Source organism: Cervus canadensis, chromosome 12, assembly GCF_019320065.1.
Source record: "Cervus canadensis isolate Bull #8, Minnesota chromosome 12, ASM1932006v1, whole genome shotgun sequence".
NCBI classification, from domain to species: domain Eukaryota; kingdom Metazoa; phylum Chordata; class Mammalia; order Artiodactyla; family Cervidae; genus Cervus; species Cervus canadensis.
In genome coordinates, this window is record NC_057397.1 from 70,709,434 (window position 1) to 70,722,058 (window position 12,625).

Sequence of the window (12,625 nt, forward strand, 5' to 3'; positions counted from 1 at the left end):
TGAGGAGAATCAGAACTGGAGCATCTACAATATATATGACTCTCTGCCAAGGCTACTGTCTGTGAAAAGTAGTCACAAACTCACCTGTGCTTCTGCATTACCTTGAAAAGATCTGCAGATTGGCTCTGCTTATCTTGAGGCAGAAATTTCATTTCTTCCTTCGTTAGTGGCATGTTGGGTTGTATTCTTATCTTCAGACTGCAGCCTGTTTGTCCCAAAGAGCCGTTGGCCTGTCTTAATTGTGGGGAGATGCTAGCAATGTGAAGTGCTTCTCTGAGAAAAGTTGGATTATATTCCCAGGACTTTTCATCCGATTTCTTCCTATTCTTCAGCTTAGAGAGCTTTTTGTTTTGTTTAATTGTTCCATAAATAATTATAGTCAGTTATTTCTTTGTTAGAATCCAGTAGTATACAGCAATTTTCATTTATTTTAGGATATATATTACCATAATCTTAAAATGTTTTAAATGGAGATTGGAATGACTTTAACACTCAGTTACAAACCCCTGTTGCAGACAGACCAAAATGCTTTTTTGTTTTTGTTTTAAATTATCAGAATATCATGTGTCCACATACTATTGACATTACACTCTGGGCCTTACTGCCCATATATATTTTATTAGATCAATCTTTTCATGAAATAATTTGTATCTTAAAATCACATAAGTGTACCTCCTGCATGTTGATCAAAACATTTATCAATTCAAGCTGCCTGATAGTACAGAAGGAGGTTAACAACATGCCACTTCTGTCCTTTATTGTGTCCCTCTTCGCATGCAATGTTCCCTTGGTATCTCTAATTTTCTTGAAGAGCTCTCTAGTAATATGCAGAGTACATCATGCTAAATGCTGGGCTAGATGAATTACAAGCTGGAATCAAGTTTCCTTGGAGAAATATCAGCAACCTCAGATATGTAGATCATACTACTCTAATTGCAGAAAGTGAAGTCAGGAAGTAAAGTGCCTTTTGAGGAGGTTGAAAGAGGAAAGTGAAAAAGCTGGCTTGAAACTCAACATTAAACAACTAAGATCATGGCATCCCATCTCATCACTTCATGGTGAATAGAAGGGGAGAAAGTGAAGGCAGTGACAGACTTTATTTTCTTGGGCTCCAAAATCACTGAAGATGGTGACTGCATCTATGAAATTCAGGGACACTTGCTCCATGGAAGGAAAGCTCTGATAAACCTAGACAGCATATTAAAAAGTGGAGACATCACTTTGCCAACAAAGGTCTGTCTAGTCAAAGCTATGGTTTTTCCAATAGTCATGTATGGATGTGAGAGTTGGACTATAAAGAAAGCTGAGCACCAAAGAATTAATACTTTCGAACGTGGTGTTGGAGAAGACTCTCGAGTCCCTTGGACTGCAAGGAGATCCAGCCAGTCCACTCTAAAGGAAATCAGTCCTGAATATTCATTGAAATGACTGATACTGAAGCTGAAGCTCCAATACTTTGGCCCCCTGATGCGAAGAGCTGACTCATTGGAAAAGACCTTGATGCTGGGTAAGATTGAAGGCAGGAGGAGAAGGGGACAGCAGAGGATGAGATGAGTGGATGGCATCACCAACTCAATGGACATGAGTTTGAGTAAACTCCGGGAGTTGGTGATGGACAGGGAGGCCTGATGTGCTGTAGTCCATGTGGTCTCAAAGAATCAGACATGACTGAGTGACTAGGCTGATTCCACTAGTCAGGTACGGATTATGAGAATTTATCCTTAAAGAAGGTTGAGGACTAAAGAATTGATGCTTTCAAATTGTGGTGCTGGAGAAGACTCTTGAGAGTCCTTTGAACCAGTCGATCCTAAAGGAAATCAACCCTGAATATGCATTGGCAAGACTGATGCTGAAGCTGATACTTTGGCCATCTGATGCGAAGAGCCGACTCATTGGGAAAGACCTTCATGCTGGGAACCATTGAAGACAAAAGGTGGAAGAGGTGGCTGAGGATAAGATGGTTAGATGGTATCAGCAGCTCAGTGAACATGAAATTGAGTATATTCTGGGAGTTAGTGGAGGCAAAAAGAGCCTGACATGCTATAGTCTATGAGGTCACAAGAAGTAATGTATGACTTAGCAACTTAACAACAACCACATAATTTCCAATGAAATCTTGCTTGTAAATACTGAAATGTAATGAAATATTTAATTTTAATTTATTGGATGCTAATTTTTATTTTTTTTTTTTATTTATTTATTTATTTTTTTTTTTTTGCTAATTTTTAAAATATGCCTTTTTTTCTAATATTAAAACATTTTGGATCGTCTCTAAATTATTCCAAAATTTTCAATAGAAAACAATTTAATGTCATCAGATATACCTTTTGGGGGGATAGTTTTTGCCCTTAGTCAGAATTTATGGTGAAAAATATATTGTGTTTTGTCTAAAAAATATTCATAAATATCTGCTTTGGGGCAAGACAGATACATAATTTACTGGTGATAATAGTAAACACATTTAATATAAAATGACCTGTGTTATGACTGAATGAAGTATAGGTTATTATGACAGCAAATAGGAGAAGCAATTGACCTATGCTTTAATCCACTCTAATGATCTTCCTTCAAGATTCCTTTGTTCAGTGTAATTTACACTGGATAAATTACACTGTGACAATTTATATATATAATGACAGTATAATTTATTGTCCAAACCAGGATACATTTGAAGGTGAAAGAGGACTCTATTTATAATTGCGTGAGACAGTAGCATAGCATGGGCATACTAGGAGGTATGGCCTCTCTATTTTATCGCAGCACTTTAGGTGTAGAGACCTTGAATATCTCTATAAATACAAAGGTGCATATGTGTTGCTATGCCGCTTTTATATTTTGGAAAGGTCACTTAATCCACAAATCTGGCAGGGTCTTGTCTGTGCTACCTTTGTTTTTCCATTTAGAGATAATGTAAACTGCTAAGATTGAGTATTTTTACGTTATCTTTTAAGCCACAATGCACAGATTAGACACTGGGTAGTTTACTACAAGAATCTTTGCGATCCTAGTGGGCAAGTTGTTAAACTGTTCATTTGACTGTTCTGGTATAGGACAGTGATAACTGCACTACTTACCTGTAAAAGCAGTAAACCACAGGACAGGGAAATTCCTGGAGGCCTCGCTCCTGTTGAAAGTTGCTTCTGTTTGCTTTGCAGGACCAGTGGTTTTGGCGAGTCAGAAACAACAGGGTGATGGATGGATACCCCATGCAAATTACTTACTTCTGGCGGGGCTTGCCTCCTAGCATTGATGCAGTTTATGAAAACAGTGATGGGAATTTTGTCTTCTTTAAAGGTAAGGGATATCTCCCGTGTCTCGCTCTGTTGTATCCTGGTCACGTTGTCCAGGGCCGTGTTGTACACATAGGGATGAATAATTAAAACCTGTTGTGTGAGTTTAGGTAGCTAATTCATTCTATAAAATGAACCACATATGTTAGCTACAAATATAAATGAAGCAAGATCAAAGATAATTTTTAATTCTCTAATTTATGTTTTCTCATACAATATCCCCATTTGTAAGTCACATTTAGGAGGCACTGTGATCACTTAGAATTTTTAGATTTGGCCTAAAGGCACCAGAGAAATAAATATACAAATTAATTAATTAATTAATTAAAAGTAATTTTTCTAAGGTATTTGGTATTTTTTTAAGAGTATTTGGGATTGCTTGCTGTTTTTACACAATGAAGTTCGTTTCACTTATTTTCATATATAATCTCTTCAGTGTAATTTAGTCAACTTGATCTCTTTACATGATTTAGTCAATTTATGTTAAATAGTTTTCAATAAACTAAGAAATTACTCATAAAGATAAGAAAAACTTATGAGTAGAAAAAAGTCACCCAATCATTTTACCCAGTAAAATTTGTTGTTTCTTATTTATCTGAGTGACAAATTTCAGTTACACAAATACTAATGTCTAGCATGCAAAAGTGAGATTATTTGAATTAAATTAAACTGAATTTAAGTCAAGTGACTGGTACTCCCGTCTTCTAAAGTTGTGCTGCGCTTAGTTGCTCAGTCAGGTCTGACTCTTTGTGACCCATGGACTGTAGCCCGCCAGGCTCCTCTGTCCATGGGGATTTTCCAGGCGAGAATACTGGAGGGGGACCTTCCTAACCCAGGGATTGAACCCAGGTCTCCCGCATTGCAGGCGGATTCTTTTGCTAATATTGAAAACAATAAATCTTGAAGATCTTGAGTCTGTTGGGGTCAGGGGGCCCAGGGAAAAGAGACTGACTGAGTTGAAGGATTAAAAGAACTATGAAGAGAACAAGTTTGAGTTGACTTGAGGAAAAGTAGAATGCAGAATGAATGTGACTGAATGGGTTACTTAAGAGTCTAAAGGACTGAGAATAAGCTTAAATAAGGATTGAGACTGAGGGAAAAGAAAAAGGAATCTTAACCAAATAAAGCAATTATTCTCAGGACCAAACTAGAAGAATTTGTAGTGGTGATGAGAGTAATGAAAATACAAGCTTTGCGAGATACTTGTCATATTTTAAGTGAAGTCCAAACCACCCACATAAAATCAAGGTATATACTCAGAATTTATTTTATCTTTACAAATTATAACTTGAGAAAGAGGGGGTATAGTATATTAATTATAAGAAACCATGGTCCTGAAGTCATATTGCTAATTTTGAGCACTTACTAGCTGTATGAACTACACAGCTGCTCAATTTTCCGTGTGCCTCGGTTTCTCCACCTGGAAAATGGTGGTACTAGTGTTCCACATCTCAGAATTGAAGACTAAATTAAGAGTACATGTAAAGTGCTTAGTACAAGTAAGCCCTCATAAATGCCAACTATTGCTTCTGGTGGTACGATTACTATTGATAGTATTGCCCTCCTGCTCTCTATAGTAAGTATATAAAGGAAGTAGACGTGTACTGTACCATTGCAGACAAAGAAAGGATACATCTGAAGGGTCTGAATCTCAGAGCCATGATATCTGGGGAAAAATTATCCTCCCCTACGCTTTCTTCTGTCCTGTGTGTGGTAGCAGCAAAAAAAAAAAAAAGGGAAGAATAAGCCCTAGGTAGCCTCCGGCTGGAGGGCTGTCCCAGGGGGTCCCGTCTCATCCCAGGATCAATAGTGCTCTCTGACAAAACAGCCTGAGGAGAAACTGCCACAGTCCTGAATCAGTGTTCCTTCAGCTCTTTATTGCCGCAGGGCCTTCTCACTTTTTATCCATGTTGCGTCTCCTCACTCCCTCACTCTGGAATGGCTGGCTCCTTTTCATCTTTCAACAGTTGGCATAAAAGGGATCTCTTCAGAGTGCACTCCCTGTCCACTCCATTTAAAGCAGTATCTTCCAGCTTGCACCAGCCCTTGCAAAAATGTGAAATTACCTGTGGCATTCAAATGTAAATTTCCTGGCAGATGGAATTGGTTTCTATTTTCTGGCACACGACTGTATTTTCAGTGCCCGGAGCAGTGTTGGGTGCATAGTAGGTGCTCAACAGACATTTTAGTAAGAGTGATGCAGTTAAATATTGATTTGACTCAGTATGGTGTTTCTTATGTTGAGATGCTAACATCAGATCAATTCTGTCTCTTCTCACATATATACTTTTGAATGTTTAGCTTATCAGTGGTGTCTCTTAATACACTGTCAATATAAAGAAATCTCTAATCTTAAAAGCTTGCCATTCCAAGGACCCTGCTATGATGCTTCCTTCTCACATTACCTTCAGATAAAGTTGTGAACATGCAGCTCCTTTATTCCAAATGCCATTGCTTATCCAGAGGGAGCCAGAAGCTCTGGTTGCTTCCCATAAGACTAAACTTTTTTCTGGTATCTATCTCATTATTGTCAGGAGAATTGAGTCCCAGAACTCTGGGCTTCGGGTGACACACCACCCCCTTTCTTATCTTTCTTGCAGCAATTACAATCAAAATCCCTGTCCCAGCTTGCCACCATAATGGCCTCTATCACCTCAAAGTGTAGGTAATCAGATCATCTCTTTCATCTCAAGACCATCATCGTCAACTTGCTCTGGGACATTGAGACCACTTCATCTCTAGCAATCCAACTTCCCTCCCTGTTTAATTTTTTACATATCATCTGGCAAACTATATGCTTCACTTATTTATTGCTCATCTGTATCCTTCTCACTGGAATATTGGCTCATAAGGTCCAGATCTCTATTTCTTTTATTATTTTTTTTTCATTTTAATACTGCTGTCTGCAATACCTCAAACCGGGAGTTGACAAACTTTTCTCTGTAATGACCAAATAGCAAATATTTTAGCCTCTGAAGCCTGTACCATCTCTATTACATATCCTTTTATATTTTTCAGCCTTCAAATAATGTAAATACTCTTCTTAGATGGTGGGCTGTACAAAAAACAGGATGCTTGTCCTAGTTTGCTGAACTCTGTTATAATCAATGTCTGAAATGTAGTAAACACTAAACAAATAATTATTGAATTGATGAAGTATAAAACACGAGCTGTAATCTGGGTTTGTATTCACAGCTCTGTACAAGTTGGTCTCAGCCTCCGGTCATCCTGGATAACTGTTACCAACGTATTTAAGAATTCTTCTTCTCCAAGTTGTTCTTTTCTTGGTCCTCATTCTCTTTGTCTCTTTCTCCTTGTTTTCCCTTTGTGTTTTTCTCATCTGATATGTATTATGCGCGTGCGTGCTCAGTCACTGACTCTTTGCAGCCCTATAGACTGTAGCCCACTAGGCTCCTCTGTCCATGGGGTTTTCTAGGCAAGAATACTGAAGTGAGTTACCACTTCCACCTCCAGGGGATCTTCCTGACCCAAGGATCTAACCTGCACCTCCTGCCTTATGCAGTGGAAGTTACCAATATACAGTTATAAAAGCGTCTATAGATGTAGTCAATTTTATATTCTTAATAGAATTTTATTGCTTTTTGATATGTAAAGATGTAGTATAAGGGTTGACTTTGCTTCCAGCTAATATGTAACAACAGGGATCAGATTTGACCTTCCACCTAAAACCACTAAAAATTGGACAAAGCATATAAAACAATAATTTTCATGACATTGGACATCAAGAAAGGTAGTGAATCTTCAGAGTTAAAAACAAAGAGAAGTAAGCCTAGAAGTTTTCCCAGTTTCCTGTCTTGAAAGAATTCTAGGCTATGGAATAACACCTAAGAATCCAGGTAGAGCTCAAAAGATGCTCTCGGTGAGGACAGAGTGAGAGTCAAGGAGAGTGAGCTGCCTGCAGTCAACAAGACAGAGTAATCAGAGGAGAGCGCTGTGCAGACTGGAGACGCGGAGTTTTGCAGCGGAGACTCCTGAGGTGTGAGAGAGAGAATTGGTCCCTATGTGTGTAAGCGTGCAACTGAAGTCTGGAGAGAGAATCACGCAATGGACATAAGAGAAGCACAGGCTGACACTCACAGAGGGCTGACGTGAGCACTTGCTGCCGCCAGTCGCGGGTTGTCCACGCACACTGAACAGAGCCCCGGGCAGACTCTTGCCTCGGTAGTGGGGAATACTTATCCTAGAAGGGGCACTGTTCCCTTCCTCCCTGACAAATTTAAAACACCTGAAGTAGTCAAACTGTTTTGAAATAACAGTCCTAAAACTAAGGTCAAGAATAGTTATAGGGATATAAACATATCCACATAATCAGGAAAAATTCACAGCATCTGACTTCCCCATAAGATCAGGAATAAGACAAATGTATCCACACTTGCCAATTCTATTCAATATTTTATGCGTGTGTGCTCAGTCATGTCTGACTCTCTGTGACCCCATGGACTGTACCCCACCAGGTACCTCTGTCCATGGAATTTCCAGCCAAGAAAACTGAAATGGATTAGCATTTCCTACTCCAGGGGATCTTCCCAACCCAGGGATCGAACCCACATCTCTGGCATTTCCAGCATTGGCAGACAGATTCTTTACCACCATGCGACCTGGGAAGCCCCATTCAATACTGTACTGGATGTTTTATCTACTGTAAAAAACATGAAGTAAAACAGTATTCACAGATAATGTGGTTGTCTATGTAGAAAATTGGATGCCATCAGCCATTTATCTATAATTGATCAGTGAGTTTAGCAAGATTGCAAGATATAAGACTATCATGCAAAAATTAATTGTATTTCTATATGTTTTCAAGACTGTGAAGAGTCTGAAATTTTACCCTAAGCTAACAAGTTAGCCTACCACACTTTCATGAATGTTGGCAGAAGGTATGAAACTCCTGGCTCAGAGAAAAAGAGAGGATCAAAAGAAGTAGCTGTTTGTATGAGTTCCCTGAGCCCCAGTTCTCAAAGGGTGACGTGAAATTTGCCCACTGAAATACTTGTAATCAAATATGCGGCGAGGACCCCCAAGCTTAGCAAATCTACATGTTTTATAATAGCTGTAAACTGCCTAAATTTCCCCAGAAGTAGGCATTTTGTTTATTTTATTGAAAAGTAAGCATATCCTCCCTTTACTATGGAGAGAGAATCTTTCTTGATAACCCAAGATTGTTGATATATTAACATCTTTGGAACTTAAGTCCAAAAGAAAGACACCACTGCCTCTGCTCATGAGGTGTGCTGAGAAGCAAGTGACCTATGGAGAATTGTCTCCCATCACATACTAGCAAACAATAATCAATAATTGAAATTTTTTAAAAAAATTACAGAGGCAAATTACAAAGGCATCAAAATACCAAATATTTAGGGATAAAGCCAAATAACATGTGGATCGCCTATACACTGAAAACTACAAAAAACAATTGCTAAATGAAACTAAAGAAGACAAATAAATGGACAAATATGCCTCATTTATGGGTTTGAGAAGTTGAATCCTGCCAAATTTATTGGATTCCTAACCACTGGACTGCCAGGGTATTCCCTCAAGTCTTACTTTAAAGTGATATTAGTCAAAAGAGCATGACATTGGTGTAAAGACAGACATATATATATATATATATATATATAAAATAGAATAAATTATATATATTTATTAGAATATATATGTATATAACATAGAGAATCCAGAAATAAACTAAAAATATATATGAACAAGTAATTTCTCACAATAGTGCAAAGGACATTTAGTGGGGAAAACATAATTTTTCAACAAAAGGTGCTAAAAGCATGGAATATTCACATGCAAAGAAAAAAAACTCTAATCCATACCTTGCACCATATGTAAAAATTATTTCTAAGTGGTTCAAACCTAAATGTGAGACACATAACTATGAAACAACTAGGGAAAAAAAAACAGGATTAAAATATACATGACTTTGACTTGAGCCAAAATTTCTTATATTTGATGCCAAAATCACAATTCATAAAAGAAAATGGTAAATTGGACAACATCAACATTTTTAAAATTTACTCTTCAATGACACCAAGAGTATAAAAAGACATGCCATCAGTGAAGAGACAATATTTGAAAACCACATATATTATGAAAGATTTGTATCCAGCATATGTAAGGAACTCTCAAAATTCAATAAAAAGAAAACAAGCAATTCAGAAATGAGCAAAGGATTTGAACAGAAACTTTAACAAGGATGATATATGGATGCCAAGAAAACACATGAAAAGATGCTAAGCAATGTTAGTCATTAGGGAAATATAAATCAAAACCTCTATGAGATACACATTTGTTACAATGACTAAATTTAAAAAGACTGACCAAGCCAAAATAACCCTGCCAAATTGACAATTCCTTTAAAACTTCAGCATATAGATACCATTGCAATCAGAAATTTTCCCAAGATAAATGAAAACACTTGTGCAAAAACATATACACAAATACTCAAAGCAGACATATTTGTGATAAAAACTGGAATATATTCATATATCTTAAATAGGTGAATGGATAAACAAACAATGGTATATCTATGTAACAGAATACTTCTCAACAATAAAAAGGGATGAAGTACTGATTCATACTATAAATGAATGAAGCTCAAATAATTATGCTGAGTTTAAAAATTCAGACAAAAAGAATACATGTTGTACTGTTACGTTAACATAAAATTCTAGAAAGTACAAATTAATCTCTGGTAATAGTAAGTACCTCAGTGGGTGCCTGAGGAAGAAATGGGGTAGATTTGGGCTATAACAGATAGAGAGGGGCATAAGAAAACATTTCAGGATGATGAATATTTTCATTATTTTGATTGTATTATTTGATTGTATTTAAATTGTATTTTGATTGTATGTATCCAATATGTACATACATTGGATATACATATATTGAAGCTTAAATTATTTGTTGCAAACATGTGCTGTTTATTGCTTGTTACCTGAGTTTACGTTGGAATAGTTTCAGCAACTATTTCATTAATTTAAAAATATTGGTGACCATGGGTGGTAAAATTGTATTCCTTCATTGTTCCATAGTGTATTAATTATGAGCATCCAAATTTGCTTTTATGATTTAGTCACTTACTTAACCCAGTGATAATCAAGCAGTCTGTCCCCAATGGCACAGATGCCTTATTCCCCAACCACCTCTCTTCGTGGTTAAAGTTCTTGTCCCACTGAGAACAGTAACACGAGAAATTAACTAAATATTAATATAGAATTAATTCATTTACTACAGACATCATATTTAAAACTTTATATAATGACAATTTAATTCCAATGTCACAATTTACAATGATTATAATGTATTTTCCAGTAAGTGTTTTTACTAGAAATGACATGTAAAATATATTGAAGACAACATTATGAATAACTTCATCTTTGTTATTTTATATTATCAGCATCTGTTCTACTTTTCTCTCTCTCCTAATTTCTTTAGTCTTATTTTTATTTTCTATTTATATTTTACCATTTTATCACATTTTTGCATAATGAAGCAAGGTATAAGTATGTATATGAATATAATATGTTAAGGAATTTTGTTGTCATCCTCACACATGTAGGTTTAGTCTTTCCTAGAAGCCAGTCCCTCAATATCTCCCTCCACTGGCCAACATGCTGTTCAGTGTGGCTGCACATAGTTGAGTCTAAGGCCAGAAAAGGTCGCTTTTAATTCCAATCCCAAAGAGGAGCCATGCCAAAGAATGCTCAAGCTACCAGACAGTTGTGCTCATTTCACATGCTGCTAAGGTTATGCTCAAAATCCTTCAAGCTAGGCTTCAGCAGTTAGTGATCCGACAACTTCCAGTACCGCTGGGTTTAGAAAAGGCAGAGAAACCAAAGATCAAATTGGCAACATTTGATGGATCATAGAGAAAATAAGGAGATTCCACGTGGATCATAGAGAAAGCAAGGGGATTCCAGGAAGACATCTACCTCTGCTTCATTGACTACACTAAAGCATTTAACTGTGTGAATCAAAACAAACTGTGGAAAATTCTTAAAAAGATGGGAACACCAGACCACCCTAACTGTCTTCTGAGCAACCTGTATGCAGGTCAAGAAGCAGCAGTTAGAACCAGACATGGAACAACAGACTGGTTCCAAATTGGGAAAGGAGTACGTCAAGGCTGTATATTGTCACCCTGCTTATTTGACTTATATACAGAATATATCATGCAAAATGAGAGGCTGGATGAATCACAAGCTGGAATCAAGTTTTCTGGAGGCACAAAAACAGAAATATAGACCAATGGAACATGATAGAAAGCCTAGAGATAAACCCATGCACCTATGGGTACCTTATTTTTGACAAAGGAGGCAAGAATATACAATGGGGCAAAGACAGCCTCTTCAATAAATGGTGGTGGGAAAACTGGACAGCTACATGTAAAAGGATGAAATTAGAACACTTCCTAACACCATACACTATGGTGGATTACAGTAGATTAAAGACCTAAACATAAGGCCAGAAACTGTAAAACTCTTAGAGGAAAACATAGGCAGAACACTGTGTGGTATAAATCACAGCAAGATTCTCTATGACCCACCTTCCAGAGTAATGGAAATAAAACCAAACATAAACAAGTGAGACCTAATTAAACTTAAAAGCTTTTGCACAGCAAAGAAAATTATAAGCAAGGTGAAAGGACAACCCTGAGAATGAGGGGGAAATTTTAGCAAATGAAGCAACTAATGAAGGGTTAATTTCCAAACTATATAAGAAACTCTTACAACAGAATATCAGGAAAAAAAAGAACACACATCAAAAAGTGGGCAAAGACCTAAACAGACATTTCTCCAAAAGAGATATACAGATGGCTTATGAACACATGAAAAGATGCTCAGCATCACTCATTATTAGAGAAATGCAAATTACAGCTACAGTGAAATATCATCTCATACCAGGCAGAATGGCCATCATCAAAACATCTACAAACAATAAATGCTGGAGAGGATGTGGAGAAAAGGGAACGTAAATTGATACAGCCACCATGGAAGACACTATAGGGACTCCTTAAAAAACTAGGAATAAAAATACCATATGACACATCAATGTTTGTGTCTCTGTTGCTGCTCTGCAAATAGGTTCATGAGTACCATCTTTCTGGATTCCATATATATGCATTAATATGCAGTATTTGTTTTTCTCTTTCTGACTCACTTCACTGTGTGTAATTAGGCTCTAGGTTGATCCAGCTCCTTACAACTGAATCAAATATGTTCCTTTATACTGAGTAATACCCCATTTTATGTATATGCTACAACTTTATCCATTCATCTGTCAATGAGACATCTAGGCTGCTTCCATGC

General features: G+C 37.0%; 1 protein-coding gene across 1 annotated transcript in view; it reads left to right on the forward strand.

The window, feature by feature from the left end:
- Nucleotides 1-12,625, forward strand: part of MMP16 (matrix metallopeptidase 16) — a 379,265-nt gene that overhangs the window by 334,545 nt on the left and 32,095 nt on the right. Inside the window, exon 7 of the mRNA XM_043483344.1 lies at nucleotides 3,156-3,294. Coding sequence (XP_043339279.1) covers nucleotides 3,156-3,294 — 139 coding nt within the window. The remainder of the gene's footprint in view (nucleotides 1-3,155; nucleotides 3,295-12,625) is intronic.